Source organism: Equus caballus, chromosome 28 (assembly GCF_041296265.1).
Source record: "Equus caballus isolate H_3958 breed thoroughbred chromosome 28, TB-T2T, whole genome shotgun sequence".
NCBI lineage: Eukaryota > Metazoa > Chordata > Mammalia > Perissodactyla > Equidae > Equus > Equus caballus.
Window position 1 is genome coordinate 43,646,640 of NC_091711.1, and position 19,417 is coordinate 43,666,056.

Here is a 19,417-nt window from a genome sequence, read left to right on the forward strand (position 1 = left end):
GCGGAGCGCCTGTCGCGGCCAGTGCTCATTGGCCGGGGGCGGGGCAGGGGGCGGGGCGGCGCTCGGCGTTCCTTGAGCTGCTGCTTGCCGGTACTTTTGGGTTGCGCGCCTTTGCTGGTCTACCCGCTGACCCTCCAGCCGAGCTGCATGCTGACGGCCTCCTCACCCGCTCGCTCGCCCCTTCCCGCACCGCCCGGCCTGGTATGTGGGGACGGGGACGTCGGGGGGGCCGGCTCCCAGTGGGAGCTGGGGGTGGGGACTGAGCGACCCCCGGACTTTCTCCCCTCTCGCCTCCCCTCCCCAGCCGGCTGCAGGGGGTTGAGGGTGAGATTCGCGGCCCCGGACTCCTTTCATTGGAAAGACTTGTTCTCTCCTCCGGGAGCCCCAGAGGCTCTGGGCAGCAACCCGGGTCCGCCAGCCCGGGTAGCGGGCTCAGTGCCCGCCATCACGTTACTCCTGCAGAATGGGTTCAGAGTCACACTCTGAGTTCTGGGGACTCACGGGGCGCGGAGCAGGATTGAGAGGCGGGATAAGGGGGAGAAATAATAGAGAAAGCAGGATCCGCCCCACGTCGTAGGCTTTTGTGGCTTTCTTTTTCCACTTCTTCCTCGCTTCACTCATTATATCTGATATGCCCTTGGCCCCAAAATCTACCCTAGCCCGGGTCTGCTTCATCTGAATCTGACATTGGCCGATAGGGGATCCTGGGTAAATTTGGACTACTCATTCTCTAGGCTTCGGCTGTCTCATCTGCATGGGGTGCGGGCGGTTCTCTGGATGACCTCTTTGGGATTTCACTGCCAATAACAGCAGTTTTCTCCTAGGGCAGGTGTCCTGGTAGAAGAGTGGCCGGCTCTCAGATAGCCTATGCTCTTTAGACTTAGTTTAGCCTGGGAATAGCGAAGTGACTGGGCAGTCAACCTCACTTTTCTGTGCCTTGGTTTCCACATTGGTAAAATTGGACAGCTGTTATCTGAGTGTGAGGCCTCCTCTGACCACTGTATTTAATATTGCACCCCACTGACTCCCTCTCTTGTTTCTGTGTTTGTTTTACGTGTTTATTAGTTCTATCTTACCCCTACTAGGGACATAAGTACCACGAATGCAGGGTGTTTTGTTTGTCTTATTCACTGCTATATTCCCAGCTCTAGAACAGTGCCTAGAGCATGGCAGGTACTCAATAAATAATTGGAGAATGTTGCCTGAATAGGAGCAGGTGTTGCTTGTGGTGCCTGTAGCTCCAAAGTGAGTGAGTAGCAGCCCTCTTACTCCAAGGCTGCCCTGCCTCCCTTCCTGCCCTGAATCCTTTCTTTCTCTCTTATGACAGAGTCAAAGAAGGAGGGAAACCCCAGAAGTTTTACGTCCCCTCTGACTGCTTGGGCCTCCTTGACCAGATATGGTCCTGCTAGGCCAGGATGGGGGTCTTGAGAGGGAATGATATTGACCAGCCCCTCCTTCCCCAGGCACAATGCCTCACCCAGTACTCCCTCCCTCCTTGCTGTTCACCTCATTCTTTATTTTACATAGCACCAAGCTCTCGGTCTTACCTCCTTTCTCTGGGTTCCCCCCATAGCTCCAGGGTCTTGGATATGGATCTTCTTCAGTTCCTGGCCTTCCTCTTTGTCCTGCTTCTCTCTGGGACAGGAGTCACAGGCACCCTGAGGACCTCCCTGAACCCGAGCCTGGAGATCTGTATCCTTTGGGGTTGGAGGTGGGATTAATGAGCTGTTTCTGAGAGGTATATAGATGAGGTCTCTCTGTACCCATTACCCCTTGGGAGATTCCAGGGATGGAGCAGACTCAGCTGATGGGAACAGGGAAGGAAAGGTAAGGTGCTCTAACCAGATGTTTCACTAAGTCAATTTCTTCTAATCCTCAGTTTCCCCATATATTAAATGGAGAGAGCAAGACATATCTCTCAGAGCCATGAGGGCTCTGAGGATTATACATGTGCCTTACACTTTGTGGATGAGACCCTGGGAGGAGATGCAGGCCCTGGCATACTGGGCCACCTATTCTGGGTTAGGCCTTGGGGACACAAAGTTTAGTCAGGATTAGTCCCTGGCTTTGAGGTGTTGACAGGCCTCACGTTGTACTCTGTGATCAGCACTCCAGTGGAAGATGGGAGGGGTCAGGGAGAAATACTGTTCTATGGGTTTTAAACTAGCTCTTGAAAGAATAGAAACTCATGGAGAAGGGTGAGGGGTATCCCAGGCAGAGTGTACAGTGTGAGCATAGGAACAGAAGTTGTGGGAACAGTGGGTAGTTGTGAGAGATGGTGGGAAAACCATGGGAGAGGAGGATGGGAGCCAGATCCTGAGGCTGTTGGTGTGGAATCCTCTGTGAAATGGACAAATGATACATTGCAGGATTCGTAAGCTCCTCAGACCGTTTGTTCTGGTCTGGGGGTGTGGGGGGTCTCAGCCATGGGCATCTATGGTCCTTGCAGATACTCACTGATTAAGAATGGGCCCTCTGGATCTGGACCACTAGATTATCGAGGCAGGAGTATCAGTGGCAGCTCCTTAACTTAGTGCTGCTCAGACAAGAAGATGTTTGAGGTGAAGCGACGGGAGCAGCTGTTGGCGCTGAAAAACCTGGCACAGCTGAATGATGTCCACCAGCAGTACAAGATCCTTGATGTCATGCTCAAGGGGCTCTTTAAGGTGTGTACAGCAGGGGGCAGCTCATGGCAGGCCTAGTCTTTGATCTGGGCACTGATGGATGAGTAGGAGTTCCCTAAGGGGATGGTGTTCAGTGAGGGGGGAGCTGCATGCACAAAAGATTGGAAGTAGGGTTTAAGTAAATGGAGCTGGGGCTAGTCTGTGAAGGCCTCTGCAAAGCCACTCAGCCCAGGTGGGGTTCCCTCAGGTGCTGGAGGACTCCCGGACAGTGCTCATTGCTGCAGACGTGGTCCCTGATGGGCCCTTCCCCCAGGACGAGAAACTGAAGGATGGTATGGTTTTCCCAATCTCGCCCTCTCCTCCCACCACCTTGATCTTCACTAGCTGCTTCTTCCCTCCTGTTCTTGTCACTCTTTTTTTCTCTCTGGAAGTACCCTCTTGTGGCACCTTCCAAGTGGTCCCCATGGGTGGATGGGCACTTCAGAGCTAGTTTCTTTGTCCCTGATGCAGATGTACTCCCTTGTGCTGTCCTGTGCTGGGGGCAGGGGAGCCAGAGAGGAGCCTCTACGCACTTCTATTCCAGGATCATTGCCTTCTCCACCACCCTGATCCTTCTGGTAGAGAAGATAAGGATTGTTCCCGTTCACAGGAGAAAAAATTGAGGCCTGTTGCGGTGACTGGCCAGTGGGTCAGTTATCAGTGCTCTTTACTACTATTGTAAAAGCCCCAATCCCCTTAAATCCTTTTTGAGACAAGGTGGGACACACGTAGACAAATCAGATAAAAGAATAGTCTGTGCCCTTTCATCCCCCCTTCCAAGAATTTCTCTCCAGTGTTAATTTCCCCCCTGTTAACTGGTTATGTTCTAACAATAAAATTTCTGAGATTACGCTGTCTGAGAGAGGATGGAAGCAGCCTTTACATATTGAATGGTGGGCACTTTACAAATATCATCTCTAATTTCCACCGTAACTCTGAGGAAGGCACTATTACCTCCATTTTCCAGATGAAAGAGGACAAGTGGTTTGCCCTGGCTCTTACGTGTAAACCAAGATAACTTCTGAGTTCTTTGAGGTTCAAGATTGTTTTGAAGCCCAGAGGTCTCTGCCCCACCTGTCTCAGACCCAACCTGGCATCTCTTTGGAGGAGTTTGCTTATCTCTGTGTGTTGCCTGGCCAGTGCTAGTGAGGGCTGCCTGGGCCTTATCTGCAGGGGTCACTTGAACAGGGGCCACCCCTAGGGCTGGGTATATAGTTATTCTTCATGCTAGCTTGGGTTGGGGGGGACCTGCCACCATAATGGACACTAAACTCAGTCTAAACTGACCTGTTGGCCAGAGGAAGGATATTAGTGGGAAAATTGATGAAATTCAAATAAAGTCTATGGGTTAGTTAATAGTCTTGAATTGATGTTAATTTCCTAGTTTAGATAGTTGTACGGTGGTTATGCAAGATGGTAACATTAGAGGAAGCCAAGTGAAGGAATTTTGTGGTGTATTATGTAAGTCTAAAATTATTTCAAAATAAAAACTTAAGAAGCATTTAAAATAAAATAAAGTTGGAAGAGCATTTTAAAAAACACAACAAAAAACCCAGACATGTTCCCTGGTCATCCTAACACCTGATCCCTCATAGACACTGTACTTGTGTTAACACCAGGGCCCAACTCTGGACATCTGGATACCAAGTTGGGGAGGTTAGGCCCAGCAAAGCCTCATGTGATGCATATGCGTTCATGTGCAAAATGATATCCACTTCTCTGGTCCCCAAAGCAAAGGAGTCTCCTAAGCCTTGAGATGCAGGGGAAAGAGCATGGTCTGGGTTTGCAGCTCAGATTTGCTGCTCATTAGCGTCTGAGCCTCAGTTTCCCATGTGTAAAATGGGAACAGCAGCCACATCTCCCTCTAAAGGTGGTTTTGAGGAGTTGGTGATCTGGTGGACATATAGCCCTCAGCGTGCAGTGCACATATGGTCAGCAGCCTATGGGCAGCAGGCACTGTTCCCTTCTCTGATTAGTGGGCTTGCCTCAGTTTTCCGGAGGGTTCCATGGGGCTGGCCAGGAGGGCAATAGAAGGGCATCTGCCCTGGCCACTCATCAGAGTCCTCTCGCCAGCTTTCTCCCAAGTGGTGGAGAACACGGCCTTCTTCGGCGATGTGGTGCTGCGCTTCCCAAGGATCGTGCACCACTACTTTGACCGCAACTCCAACTGGAACCTCCTCATCCGCTGGGGCATCAGCTTCTGCAACCAGTCAGGCGTCTTTGACCAGGGGCCCCACTCGCCCATCCTCACCCTGGTAAGGACTACGGCAGAAGAGGTCCGGGAGCCCTGTGTCTTGTGGTGCACTGTGAGCTGCACATCTGCCTTCAGTTGGGCCTGAATGTCAGCCCTTGGTTACCTTTTCTGTGATGACCCTCAGGGCACCTTGAGGTGCCATCTCAAGGGGTTCTGTGCTGACCTGGGTTTGTCACCTGGCTCACATTTGCCTAAGCAGTGGGCCTGGGTCCCAACATGGAGGGAGTGGCCTGCAGGGAGCAAGAGGGAGAAGGCAGAAGATGACTAGCTTTTCCTCATCTGCAGATGGCCCAGGAGCTGGGGATCAGCGAGAAAGACTCTGACTTCCAGAACCCATTTAAAGTAGACCGCACGGAGGTGAGCTTTGGGGGCCTGTGGCTGTGTTTGCTCTGTCTCTATTGGGCCATGGGCGGTCAGGTCCTGCAGGGGCTGGGGCACCTAGGGTGGAGTATGAGGGCTTTGGACTTGGAGTCAGATCTGCCTGGGTCTGGGTCCAGGAACCATCACTCACTCACTGGTGCTTTTGGACAAGCTGCTGCCACTGTCTTAACCTCAGGCTCCCTGTCTGTTCACGGGTTGTGGACCCCAACTATGAGGGCAGTCATAGACTGTGCACATACCTGTCCCAGTGCATGATAGACACCACATATCAGGCGAATGTCAAGGAAGCCAGGGGAGGTCAAGCCATTCTCCTCTGCCCTTGAATCTCTGAGCACCCAGCTGAGCTTCTGTCCCCCATTCCGGCACATGCTCTTGTCCTGGGTGGCTGAGGTGTGCTCTGAGGGCTGGAGGCTGCAGGGTAGGACGACAGATAGGGACACATAGAGTAGCAGGGAGGAGGGGATCAGAGGTGGCAGCGCAGGGCCAGAGGGGCAAGAAGGAAGGGCTGGAGGACTGGACTCAAGTCACAGGCTCTCCCCTGGTTTAAGGAGGGGCGTCAGGGTCTATGGGGGGTCTAGGATTTTACCCTGCTTGTGGGCTAACAAGCTAGCTTGCTACTGTTTCACAGATGCTGACAGGTTGGAGACATCAGAGTTTATTACAGCGAAAGCAGTATCTAGACTGTTGGCCTGATCATGTGGGTTCCCCTTGCTCCCCAAGTCCCACAGGGGTGACACAGAGGGGCCCAGGCAGATGCTCTGCATCCAGTGATTTTGCATTAAGCCAAGGAACACACTGAGCTTGGGAAATTCACTGCCTTTACAGTGAGCAGAAGCAAACCTGCTCTTTGGGGGCAGACATCACCTCCTCCTTTAAGGTTGCTCTCTGTAAATACAACTTGGAGAAATGGCCCATGTACAGAGTAGTCAGGGCTTTGCATTCTTGGTGTACCCAGCAAGAACTTGTAAGGACGCTCAGGGCCGTGGCAGATTGCCTCCCCCACGGTCTACCCCTCAGGCCTTCATGTTTTGGCTTAACTCAAATTTCCACATGGACATGCTATTCAGTCTGATTAATCCAACTGGTAGAGGCTAGGACCAAATTTGTTCAATTTGTCTCATACTGCATTTGATTAAGGCTGCCATCAACAGAACTCGAGCAGGACGAGGCCACCCTGCAGTATTGATCTCAACCATATGTTCCAGGGTCCTGGACTCAGCCAGCTATGATATTGGTCTTATATTAGACAATCAGAATGTGGTCTAAGGCCAATCTATTATCCATTACCACCTACACAAGAGTTTAGACTGATCTGCTGATCTTTGATGTCAGTAATTACAGGGGTCACTGGATGGACCCAAAGCAACCCTCATCCCCAGTGGAGAGACATTCTATGGCCCACGGTCTCCCACATGTTACACTTGATTTGGGTCACCATTACATTATTTGACTGAGCCCCGAGGGCAGTGTCACTGCAGAATTGCAGCCTCAGTTGCCCTGCATGGCATAACCTAAGGATGCTCAGGCATCAGGAGAAGCAGATGGATTTGTATCTGTCAAATTGAAACAAGGTTGCACTGGCCTGTGTGTCTGCACAGGGTCACTTCAGGAGCTGCCTTTGATGGCATCAGGCACAGCAGAATAGTTAAGTACTGACTGTGTCCATGTGAGTTTTCCTATCATGTGGTTGAGAATGACACACCCAACAGCTGGTCAGATTGTCAGCTGCAGCTGCCACTTGGCTTGGGCAGACCCTAAGATTGTTTTGCCAAGTGGTGGTGCTGGATCTAAGGGACAAAGAGGATTAATTGTTCCCCACACCTCCTGGGATCTAAGGCGTCCCCTCTCCAGATGCCAGGATTATTGCTACAAAATCCATGTGTTATATCCCAGGACCTATAATTTCACTTTTTCTCCAATCATCCCTTACTTTCACCTAGACCTTTTGTCCAGAAGGGTCAGATGTGAATGAGACAAGGGCATTTTTACAAAATTTTCGGAGATACATTATATCTTCCATCTTGGCCCACATGGGCCCTACTATTCCAGCCAGGGACTCTAGGTGGTCAAACCAGAAAAACAGAATCTTCTGCTTTGTGCCAGTCCATGGTGGCAGGTGTGTTGCCACATCTGATACAATGATGCATTTAGGTGGCAATGCCAGTCAACTGGGCAGTGTAGGCTTGGTCAGCATTTTGATCCTGGTCAGTCTCATCAGAGAATGGGCCTTACTCTGGGCATCTAAATGAGTGACCAGGACTGTGCATTTGTCAAGATCATTGTCTGACTGGCCTTTATGACAGTTAGCCTTCCAGTGTTGTCACTGGGGCTAGATGGCTGTTGCTGCCCAGACACCTGTGTCGAGGGTTCCCAAAACCACCACAAGTTTGATGATTCACAGGACTCAATGGAGTTGTTCTCACAGCTGTGATTTATTACAGCAAAAGCATACAAAGTAAAATCAGCACGGGGAAAGGCACCTGGGACGAAGTCTGAGGGAAACCAGGTAAAGCTTCCAGGAGTCCGCTCAGTGGAGTAACACAGGACACAATTCCCCCAGTAACAAGTTGTGGCAACACGTGTGAATAGTTGTCTTATCAGGGAAGCCAATTAAAGACTCAGTGCCCAGGATTTTTATTGGGAGCTGGTCATGTGGGTACCCTCTGCTTCATGCATACCAAAATTCCAGACTCCCAGAAGGAAAGCAGGTGTTTAGGATAAACCACATTTTTTACACAAATAGCTTAGGCACAGTGAGCCACTCTTATCCATTAGTGTGGTGGGAACCCTTCGAAAATCCAAGTTCTCAGATATCAGCCAAGGGCCGACCTTGGAAGCAGGCATTTCAAGGATAGCAGTCACATTGGCTACGTTAACTCTTTTTCTGCACAGCACCATTAGCTCTTAATTTAGGTGAACAATCAGTGTACCAAGCCTGAGTATTTAGAGGAACCTCTGAATCATGGGCCCTGTTGAGTCAGTGGCTTTGCTTCAGGCAGCAGAGTGGAGGATATGGTTTTCCCCACTAGGGTAGCTGCCACCCCTTCATGTAAAACTGAGATGACACATGCCCCAAAGTTGCTTGCTGCAATCACAACCCTGATAAATGGCCTGGGTAAGAACAGTCAGGGCTGGGTTCTTGGTGCACTCAGCAAGAACATGCAGGGAGGCTCAAGGCCATGGCAGATCACCTTTCCCAGTGAAGGGGCGTCCTTGGAGATGCTTTATTGCTGTGATGCTGGGTCTCCTTGCCCTGCAGGTCATGAATGCCTCATACAGGAGGAGAGGGAGAACATGGGCCACAGAGAGGATGGGTGCCAGGATACATTTAGTTTAGCTTCATCAATATGTGTTGTGCTTGGATATAACCATAGCAGCAACATACTTTCCTGACTTCTCATTGGCTGTGGACTGTCCAAAGAATTTACTCACGTTTTGGTATCCAATGTGGACCTGTCCACCAGCAGCAGCCCAGGTTTGCTCGTCTCCCCTCATGCGCTCCCTCCATGCTGGTGAGTGTTTTGGGAGTCCTCTCCTACTTATGTACCCATCAGTAAGCCAACTCGTATCAGGTGGTGTGCTGCCCACTGTCCCTGTCCAGAAGGAGCTAGCCCTCTCCCTGCTCTTCAGATGCTCAGTCTGTTGGGGAAGGCTGCAGGGAAACACAGTCCCTATCTAGTGTGATCACTGTATCAGTGGATGAAGGAAGCATGATGAGCCTTGGGACCCCTGAGAGGGAGCCTGACTCAGCCTCAGCAGGTAGGCGATGGAGGCTCTGGGATAAATAAGAGTTGCTGGGTGGACCAGCTCAGGGAAGACCTTCCAGGCAGATGGACTAGCTTGCACAAAGGCTCAGAGGCATAGGAGATGCATTCATTCAGCATTTAGTGAGCATCTAACTGAATCCTAGCCACTAGAGAAGCATACTAGCCCTGTCTCCTGGGAGTGGCACTTTAGTTGGAGGAGACAGATGGTCAATTAAAAATATATAGTATGGTAGGTGGTGACAAGGGCTAAGGAGAAAAAAGTAGGGGGATGTGGTTAAGGAATTCCATGGACAAGGTGGGGGTACGGTTGCTGTTTCACCTGACTGGGCACTGAAGTTCTGACTGAAAAGACCTGAAAGAAGTGAGGGAGCCAGCTGTGTATCTGGGGGAAGAACATTCCAGGCTAATGGAGCGGCAAGTGCAAAGACCCTGAGTTGGAAGCATATTTGGAGAGGTGGGGAGTGTGAGAAGATGAGGTCAGAGTTGTAGACCAGATCACAAGACCCTTGGAGGTCTTCTCAGGAGCTTTGGCATTTAATCCAAGACATGGAGAGCAGGGTGATGAGCTCTGACTGACCCCTTTAAAGGATCAGCCTGTTGCTGTGTGGAGAATAGTTTGGGGGATCATGGTGGAAACAAGGACACTGGGGAGGAGGCTGCTATGCTTGTCCATTTAGGAATTAATGATGACTTGAACCAGGGTGATAACAGTGGGGCTGGTGAGGAATAGTGAGATTCTGGTTCTGTTCTGAAGGTAGAACCAATAAGATTTGCTAAGGAAGCAGATGTGGAGTGAGAGAGATGCACTGATGACTCAGATTTTTGGTCTGAGCATGTGGAAGAATGGGGCTGCCATTTCCTAAAATGGGCAGACTCTGGTGGGACCAGGTTGAGGCCTGAATTGGGGATCAAAACTTTGTTTCTGGACCTGGGGAATATCTGAATGAAGATGTCAAGGAGGCAGTTGAATATATGACTCTAAATTTCAGAGAAGAGGTTGAAACTGGAGCTACAAATGTGAGAGTCATGCTTACGAAGAGGATATTGATACCACTGGAGCAGATCATGTCCCATCACTTGGGGAGGGTTGGGGTCAGGGCAGATAAAGCAGTGGTCTGAGGACTGAGGCCTGGAACGTACGTACTGTAGTTAGAGGTAGGAGAGTGAGGAAGAACTAGCAAAGAATCCCGAGAAGGAACAGTCAGTAGGATAGTAGCAAACCCAAGAGAGAGTTGTTTCCCAGAGGCCACGTGAAGAAAGTTACAGGAAGGAGGGAGCGATTGGCCTGTCAAACACTGCTGGAAGTCAAGGAAGATGACGCCTGAGAATTGGCTGCCGGGTTTAGCAACATGGAGACAGGCCATTAGAGATCTTAACAAAAGCTATTTTGGTGGAGTGGTGGGGACAAAAGATTGGGTTTCAAGAAAGTGAGGGGTAAGGGAGTGGAAGCAGCAAGTACAGACCAACCTTTTGGAGAGTTTTTTTTTTTTCCCAAGAGGAGCAGACCAATGGGAGAATAGCTGGTGGAGAGTGTGGGTTCCAGGAGAAATTTTAGTCAGATAGGAGAGACCCATGAGGGAGGAAGGACTGTGATGGTGCAGCGGTAGGAGAGTTGCTGGAGCCTCATCCCTAAGGAAGTGAGGAAGGAAAAGAGATCTGGTACCAAGGGGAAGGGTCAGCCTTGCCTGGAAGGCTGTGGACACAGAAGCAAATGGGTTGGTGAGTGTGGCGGTGGGAGCTTGAGGAAGTTGTCTCCTGAGTGCTTCCATTCTCTGTGAAATCGGAAGTAAGGGCATGGTCTGCTAGTGAGGAGGCTCTAAAAGAAGGTGTGCCTAGGAGAGCGGGCTGACCAGGGCAATGTCCTGGATTGCCAGGCAGCACAAAGGGCCTGCTTGAGGTTAGCATCAGGAACTTAAAGTAGGCCTTAGCTAGGCCTAGTGAGGAAGGGATCTGGGAAAGGGATAGGCAGTGTTTCTCTTCTAACTGAACTAGGTTTGGTTTCCCCTGATGAGGCTGAGCCAGTTAGGACTCGGGGAGCCAGGATCTCTGGACTTGCTTTTCCCAAGCCAGAGCCAGAGGGTGTGGGGTCCTCTGTGGCCTGAGGGGTCTCCCAGCTCCTCACCCCTCCCAAAGGGATCACAATTAACTTGTAGGGGTAGGAGGTAGAGCGTAGTAGGGGAAGCACTGGGCAGGGAGGTGGGAGGCCTTCGGGCTAGTCCCAGTTGGGCCTCCCACTTGCTGTGTGACTTGAGCACATCGTATCCTCTCTGGACCACACCTTGGTTTCACCCAATCTTCCAGGCTCATGGTTCAATCTAACATGGTAGGTAGATTACTCTACAAGGTGGAGCTCCTAGTTTGTTTTTAATGTCTACATTGATCAAACATTTGTCAAATTTCCCCAAAGGACAGATAAAATGGGCATATTTTACATCATAATTACCTGAGTTTTGGGTACTATTGTATTTCATATTCTAACATGACACATTCATTTAAAAAATACATGCTGAGTGCTATATAAGCCAGGCAGGCCCTGCATTAGGGGCTCGTGGCACAGTGAGCAACACCTGACACCATCCTCTTGTCATGAAGTGTGCCATCCAGTGGGGACGACAGGCACGAAGCAGGTGGTCACAAGGGAGAAGCACTGAGAAGGAGGCAGTCCCCACCCCACCCAGGAGTCAGGGCAGGTCCCCCAGGGCAGTGACAGTTGAGCTGGAGCTAATGTGGCAAAGGGGGCGGGGGCTGGAAAGAGCATTCTGGGCCTGGGCTCACAGCATGTGCAGAGGCCTGGAAGTGAGAGTGCACAGGGAATCCAAGAACCAAAAGGTGGGGAGTGTGAGGGAGGAACAGAAGGTGGGCAGGGTAGGGTGGACCCGCAGATACAGCCGTGTGGAACTTTATCCCCAGTAATGGAGAGTGTGGAAAGGTTTAAGCAAGGGTGTGACATGATCAGATTTGCATTTTGAAAAGATCTAACTGCAGTGAGGAGAATGGCTTGAGAAGGACCAAAGTGAGTGTGGAGAGACCTTGGGAGGCTCCCAGTCATTGGGGAAGAGGTGGAGATGGTGATGGGAGTAGCAATAGGAGAGACAGAGAGTAGTAGATGGGTTTGAGAGATACTTAGGGCTTAAAGTGAGCCAGGCTTGGCAATGGACTCAGTGTGGAGGGAGAGGGCTGGGGTGAGGGCTCTCAGTTTCTGCCTTACTCGCCTAGACTAGGGTCTGGGGCACCACTGTTCATGAGGATGGTTGCTGGAGGAGGACTGAGATTAGGGGAGATGGAGCCATGCCAGGTTTGGGGCACATTTGGGACATCCTAGTGGACGTGTCAGGCCTTTAGATATGGAAGTGTAGATTTGGGGTCTAACTGACCATACAGGCGTAACAGAAGCCATAGGTTTAGATGAGCCAGTCTGGAGAGAGCCGAGGGAGAAGAACAAAGGGTCTGGGGATTGCACTTGAAGAATGCCCCAACTGAAGTCCTCATCCTCCTCCCACCCCGGCTCCCGCCGTGTTCCGCCTCCTTATTGGCACCGCCATCCATCCACTATAGAATCAATGTCCTGGGCACCATTGTCTTCTCCTCTTCTTACCACCTCTTTTTCAGGGTCTGCCAGTTTGACCTCTGATCTACCTGCTTCCTGTGCACTCCCTTGCCTAGACACTGCAACTTGTTTGCAAGCAGCAAGACACCTGCTGTCCCTTACTCTCACCTGGCTTCCCTCCCCTGCTGCTTGAGGGTGTGACAGCCAGGGCTCCAGGGACCTGTGGTTGGCTTGGGGACTCTGCCCCCTCACCCTGGGAGGAGTCTGTTTATTGTTTCTCAGATGCCCCCTGCAGGTTCACTCAGCACCTGTCCCTCTCCCTGAAATGTCCTTCTCTTCCCTCACCCTGTTTGCTCACAAGCTTCAAGACCCACTCAGCAGTTTTTCCCAAGCTCATTTAACTGTCTCCATGTCTGTGGGCTCCCTGAGGGCAGGGCCTATGTCTAAGTAACCTTCCTGTCCCCCCAGCCCCAAGTGGCTTAGCCCAGAGCATACTGTTTGCTGCTCGCAAACTAAATCGGACTGCTCTGTTCTTCCCCTTAGTTCATTTCCAGCACCGACCCATTCCAGAAGGCCCTGAAGGAAGAAGAGAAACGCCGAAAGAAAGAGGAGAAGCGGAAAGAGATCCGAAAAGGCCCACGAATCTCTCGTTCCCAGTCTGAGTTATAGGCCTGGAGCAGTCCAGGGTTCAAGGGGTCAGAAGGAGGCCAGTCAAGAGGAAGAGGAGGAGGCAGCATGGCCAGGATGCAGTGACATCGACTGGTGGTGAGAGCCGGTCCCTGTGAGAGGGGAGGCCACATTTACTTGGCCCCCTGCAGCCGGCTCTGAGCTCCCGCTGAAAGGACTGGGTCGCAGAGGGCTGGATTTCATCCCAGGGGCTTCCCTGGAGGAGGCGTCGAGAGGGCCTTTAGAGGATGCTACGCTGCAAACCTAACCCTGTGGAGATACTGGGGGAGGCAGGAGGGATCCTGGGCTGGACCCTCCCCATGGGTTAGGAATGCTGGTCAGCTGGCTGCTGGCCCCACTGTGTCACTAAGCCACCAGGCACAGGTCTCAGCCCCCGGCCTTGGCAGAGACATAATAAAAGCCAGCCAACCCTCTGCGCTAACTGAGGCTGGTTTGGGCCCCAGGGATCTGTGCACCCCTCCACAGGACAGGTGACAAAGGGTCTGGGTGGGACGACCATGGACCCTGAGAGATGTAGAGACCACCTTAGAGGATGTTCCTGCCCTATCAGGAGGAGCCCCTGGCCCTAGCTGGGCAGCAAAGCAGGGACTTGGCTCAGGCCTCCTCTTCCTTTCTTATCACTGTCCTTGATGAAGGATCAGTATTGGGAAAGGATCAGAAGTGTCGTGGGAGGGTGTTTAGCTCAAGATGACCTCAGAGCAACATGATCTCTGTCTTCAGATATCTGGGGATAGTCATTGAGCAGGCACAGGGAAGAGTCAACCTGTCTTCTCTGACAACGCTGGGAGACCCTTAGCCTGTGGGTAGGGGCTGTTGGGGGACAGGCTGCAGCTCTGCAGGGGGATGTGCTGTAATCCTCCTGTAATGGCAGGGCTGCCCCGACCTGGATTGGTCAGACAGCAAGCTCCCTGTCTCAGGAGTTGTGCAAGCAGAGACCAGTGGCCATAGGGCAGGGAAGCTTCAGAAGGAGTTAGACCTTGAGTGAGCAGCTGCCATTCAGTTGTGCCCCTCCCAGGCAGAGGAGGGAGGGGCTCTGGTGGGAAATCTAGCCCGGCCTCTTTGACCTTGCCAAGCCAGGGTCTGCCTCTTCAGAGGAGATAGACACACGCCCATCCCCAGAATCCCTAGCCCCCCGCAACTGACAAAGCCCAAGGGAGACCTGAGTCTTGCTTGTCTCAGCCCATCAGACTTGCTGAGTGACCCTGGCCACCCCTTCCCTGTTTTGTGGCTTCACTGGCAAAATGAATTTGATAATGTCTGAACTCTCTGCCCAGCCCTAAACTGTTTCTCTGAGGCTGGGGCTGGACTTGTCAGTGACAGGTGGTTCTTTGTTTGTCCCATAGACTTGTTGGGTACCCACTGTATGCGCAGCCAAAGAGAGGGGCCCAGTCTTACCTGTCTTCACCTCTGCCCCATCTGGCACCTTCATCCTCCTGGGCTCTTCCTTCACCACCTTCAGCCTCTCTCCATCTTGGTCAATTCCTTCCTCTCTGCCCTCAGATGGGCCCAAGTTTTCTCATCTGACACCTTCAAACAAACAAACAGAACCATTCTGCTTTCCCCACTCTCCTTCCCTTTGCTGCCATTGTTGACTGTTGTGATCACTTGTTCGCAGAACTCCACCTTGAGTCTTACTGCAGGCACAACCTGCCCACCTCCCCACCAGGAGCTATAAAGGCCTGAGGGCACTTCTTTGTCCAGCCTCCTTGCAGCTAGGATTTAGTTCTGTGACTGAAGTGCCACCAACCAGATGCACCAGCCTGTGTGGAAGTTGTGCTGGTGGGAGGCAGGGGCCACAGGTACCAGGGGCAGCAGTGGGGACATTCTGGTGGCCAGAGCCGCACCAGTGGTGCTCAATGGTGGCCAACAGTGATGTCTTCAGTGGTGTTTTCAGAGTGCTCTTGGATGTTGTTTCTTTCTGCTGAGCTTCCAGGCCCAACTTGAGGCATCCCTGGAGAGTCTGGGAGCTCCCCAATATCCTCTAACGCAGGGTTTCTCAACAGTGGCACTGTTTACATTTGGGGCCAGATAATTCTTTGTTGTGTTTGTGAGGAGGGCTGTCCTGTGTGTTGTAGGATATTTAGCAACATTCTTGGCCCCTATCCACTAAGGCCAGTGGAATCTCTCAGGACAACAAAAAATGTCTCCAGACATTGCCAGATGTCCCCTGGGGCAAAATCTCCCTGGTCCTCAGCCCTTTTCCCTCCTTATCCCAGCCTCACATCTTCTGCTGTCCCCAATCACTGCCCTCAGAGAGATGCTGTTGACAGCTCCTTCTTCTGGAGATGATCCTCCCAGGCTTTTGGGCCACTTGTTGTCTTCGTTCTCTACCCTCAGTCTGAGTCTGTTCTGTCTCTTCCTGATTCCTCCTTCTTCACCTGCCCCTTAAATGAAGAGTTTTTTTCAGCTTAGTCTGTCCTCTCTGCTCTTTTGTTCTTGGCAGCTGCATCCTCTAAGACCCCAAAGCTGATGGTACCTGCCCTGTTGCCATCTGATGATAACCCTCAGTCCTTATGTTTTAGCTTATCCAAAATCTGACTTGTTATTTCCCACCTCTGAGCCTCACCTCTGTGTTGAACAGTGGGGTACATGCTCTTGCTTAATTCTGGAGGAAGTGACACCTGAACTGAATCCTAAAAGATTGTGGGAGGAGGGAGAAGGAGACAGGCACTGTGAGCAGAGGCCTAAAAGGGGAGGCGTGAAAGGTAGCAAATGAAAAAACGTGCAAAGTTCTCTTCTGTGACCTGTAGTCAGTACCCAGTCTGTGGTGGACGTTCCGGACGTAATGGTTTTCAAATGAAGAACCGAGGTCCTGACATGTCTAAGGCTGCTCCACCCCTGAGAGCCAGCCTCTGTTGTCTTCCTGGCCAGGGCAAGTGCTAACTGGAAGAGATGTTCAGTTAGGTGAGATCCAGGGTCAAAGGGAGAATGTCCGTGTTTTTGCTGAGGCTGGGTCTAGTGCAGCCATCTTTTTTCCGCAGTTTCTACTGAGCCTTCATTTGTGCCCCCTCAAGCCACTTTACTAGGCACCACAGCCTCTGGGACAGGTCCAGGTGGAAGCCATGGGAACAGCTGCAGAGTGGGAGGCACTGTGCCCACTTACCTGACCTCCTGGTGCTCAGGCAGCCCTCTGCAGTTGGCAACGGAGGCTCTGGGATGGGAGGGCACTGGACCAAAGTGAGTCATATGGTAGGCTAGCAGTCACTTACCCTACAGGGTGGGGACCCTGTGAGAACCACTGAGGCGCAGTTGAAGATGGTACTGTCCAGCTCAGTGCCTGGTCCAGAAAACGGCAGCAGGGTTTGGTTTTTTGTTTCAGGGTGAGATTGGTATAGCCTACACCAACTCTCCTGCATGTAAGCAATGAAGAGAACATTCTTGTCTTTTTTTTTTTCCAAAAAATAAGACACTTGATTTCTTATGTTACACATACATGTTCATTATAAAAAGTAATTTAGACAATACTGAAATACCAGTTCATCCTAAATCCCACCACTCCCATGATCGTGACTAACACTCAGCTGTTGGGCCTTCCATCCTGTCTGCCCTTCGTGTGAGCACATAGATCCCTGTTTTTCAATACAGTAGCTATCTGTATGTGCACTGACTATATGCCAGGCTTTATGCCAAGTGCTGGCTGGCAGCAGATCATCTTGCCTCAGGGCCTTTGCCCATGTTGTCTATTCCCCTGGCTATGCCAGATGCGGTTCTCTCCTCATAACTTTAGATTTTATCTTAAACTCAGAGTTCTTTCCTGACATCCCAAGTCAGGTTCCTTGTTACAGTTTCATCACACCCATTCCTTTCCCTTGATCATTTGTACCATTATCTATTACTTATTTTTATTTTTGTTTAATGTCTGTTTTCTTCATTAGACTGGAAGCTCTCAGAGGGCAGGAACTGTCTTTTTGCCTGCCAGAGATGTTTAATAAATACTGTCGAATGTGCAAATGATCTCATTTAATCTTCACAACTATGAGGGGGCACTATTCCCTTGCCCCCGTTTTAGAGATGACAAAACTGAGGCTTAGAACAATTATTTAACCAGCCCCAGGTCACACTGCATAAGTGCTTTCGTATCTGCCTCCACACAGCCTGTGCACCGTTAACAGGGAAACATCTGCCTCTCACAGACTGGCAGGAAACGTACTTTCACTTTTAACAATATATTGTGAAAGTCTTTGTCAATAGATATACATTTATGTACGTAATATTTAACGATGCTATGGTACTCCATCGTGTGGATAGAATTTATTCATCCAGTTGCATATTGGGCTTCCCAATTTTTCCCAGTTATAGGGGACTTTGTGATGAACGTCTTGCAACACATTCTTGTGCACTTCTTTAAGTTCTCGTATTTTTATTCCTTAGAATAAATTCCTAGCAGTTTGTTTACATCGTGACCAGCTGCAACATGGGGCAATGAGGTGCTTAAAGAGTGAGAATCCGTGGGTGGGCTGCGCGTCAGAATCCCTGCGGAACTTTGTCAAAACGCTCATGCCCGGGCCCCACCTCAGGAGGCTTGCGGTGGCCCGGGCACTGGCATCATTTTAAAAGTCTGCAGGCGGTTTTGAGGCTCCGGGGTGAGAACCTTTGGAGCAAGAGCGTGGTCGCGGCAGGTGCAAAGGCGCGGAGGTTGTAAAATGCGCTCTGCACTTGGGCAGTTCGCGGTCCACGCCGGGCCTCTGTTTCCGCCTTTGTAAGAGGCTTGGGAGGAAGGCGACTCCTCCGGGCCCCAGTATTGGGGGAGCAGATTTGATTCTGCCGGCTCTCCCAGGCGGGCAGGCGGGGGCGCAGCTGGGAAGATGATGTAATGTGCTTACAACTTGCTCCGGAGGCGGCCAGTGGGCGGGGGTGGAGCCTATTAACCCTGCAACCCCCGGCCGGTGGATGGAGTAGCTTGCGGAGCAGACGTAACGGAAAAGGGAGCGGCTCCTTTAAACCAGGAGAAGGAGGTTGGGCTGAGGATCCGGAGGGCTCTTGTCGCCGCCGCTACGAGGCCGCGAGGGGAGGGACTTCGCTATGCAAATCTGAGCTGCTGATCGATGACGCGCCATCACCCCACGCGCCACTTCGCGCGCCGATTGGCCTCGACGAGCCTGGTCCCATTGACAACAAACAAGGGGGCGCGCGGCCTGGGGGCGGGGCCGCCGAGGGCGCGGGTGGGGGCGGGGGAATCCCGCCCCGCCCCTCCCGCGCGGCGCAAACATGGCGGCGGCTGGCACCAGCCGGTGAGGCGGTACCGGGCAGGAGCTGTCGGGTGTCATGGGCGGTGGCGGCAGCACCGCCCCCACGTCTCCTTGAGCGGGACGGCAGGGGGGCCTCCGCGCCGAGCTGGGCGATGGACGAGAGCGGCGAACTGGGCGGTCTGGAGACCATGGAAACGCTCACGGAGCTGGGTGACGAGCTGACCCTGGGGGACATTGACGGTGAGGGGCGGCTGGGTGGGTGGGAGTGCGGGGGCGCGCGGGTAGGAAGGGGTTACGGCGGCGCGCGCGGGTGCGCGTGCGCCCACCCCCCGGCCGCCCCGGCTCGCGCGGGAAGAACCGGCACACGCGGTCGCCCCGGCGGTGCCCTACCCGTCCCCGTCCCCGCGCTGCGGGTTTGAGCCCTCGCCCGGCCGCTCCGCAGGCCGTGGGATCCGCTCCAGGCGCCTCGTGTCCGAAAGCGGAGCGAGTCGTGGGGCCGGAGCGCGGAGCCGGAGGCGTCGCGGGGGCCCAGCGGAGGCGGCCTCCCCCGCGCGCCTACACGCGTCGCCCGCGGTCCCGTGTCGCACCTGTCACTTCCCGCCTGGCCGCGGGGCAGCTTTGGGATTCCTGGGACCCAGCCCTCGGGCTCCGCGCTCCCACCCCTGGTCTTCCCGCGGTTGAGCTATGGCCGGGTCTCCTGGTGCTTGGGGAAACTTTGGGCAGCGAGGGGCTGCAGAAGCAAGTTGCTGGTGAAGCGAGGGGTGGCGGCGGAATGTGGACACGTTTCTCCGGGATGGAGACCTGGGCGCTCCTCCTGTGGCACTACACAGGGAGTTGAGCAGCAGCGATTTTGTGTTGTGGCTCCTCGGGGCCAGGCTGGGGAGCGGGTGGCCTTTGTTCCGGCGACCTTAACATCAGAGTGGAAGAGC

The 19,417-nt window shown here is 52.5% G+C and overlaps 2 protein-coding genes across 5 annotated transcripts in view; both read left to right on the forward strand.

Moving 5' to 3' along the window:
- The first annotated feature begins 16 nt into the window (after positions 1-16).
- Positions 17-17,250, forward strand: CCDC134 (coiled-coil domain containing 134). The gene is made up of 7 exons (XM_023631224.2): positions 17-201; positions 1,574-1,692; positions 2,545-2,666; positions 2,872-2,956; positions 4,737-4,918; positions 5,203-5,274; positions 13,156-17,250. Exons 2-7 carry the CDS (start codon positions 1,590-1,592, stop codon positions 13,279-13,281), a joined length of 690 nt encoding a protein of 229 aa, XP_023486992.1. The 5' UTR covers positions 17-201; positions 1,574-1,589; the 3' UTR covers positions 13,282-17,250.
- A 1,114-nt stretch (positions 17,251-18,364) lies between these two features.
- Positions 18,365-19,417, forward strand: part of SREBF2 (sterol regulatory element binding transcription factor 2) — a 58,632-nt gene continuing 57,579 nt past the window's right edge. Inside the window, exon 1 of one of the 4 annotated variants that reach the window (XM_023631221.2) lies at positions 18,365-18,728. In XM_023631221.2, coding sequence (XP_023486989.1) covers positions 18,641-18,728 — 88 coding nt within the window. In that variant the 5' untranslated portion in view covers positions 18,365-18,640. The remainder of the gene's footprint in view (positions 18,729-19,417) is intronic. The other 3 variants (XM_023631222.2, XM_070253728.1, XM_070253729.1) reach the window with 3 other exon arrangements.

What these genes read in the sequence shown, in the direction of transcription:
- CCDC134 (XM_023631224.2), top strand. Translation starts at nt 1,590, where the DNA reads ATGGATCTTCTTCAGTTCCTGGCCTTCCTCTTTGTCCTGCTTCTCTCT. An exon ending in TGCTCAAGGGGCTCTTTAAG is followed by an intron (nt 2,667 to 2,871) that starts GTGTGTACAGCA and finishes GGGTTCCCTCAG; the next exon opens with GTGCTGGAGGACTCCCGGAC. An exon ending in TTAAAGTAGACCGCACGGAG is followed by an intron (nt 5,275 to 13,155) that starts GTGAGCTTTGGG and finishes TCTTCCCCTTAG; the next exon opens with TTCATTTCCAGCACCGACCC.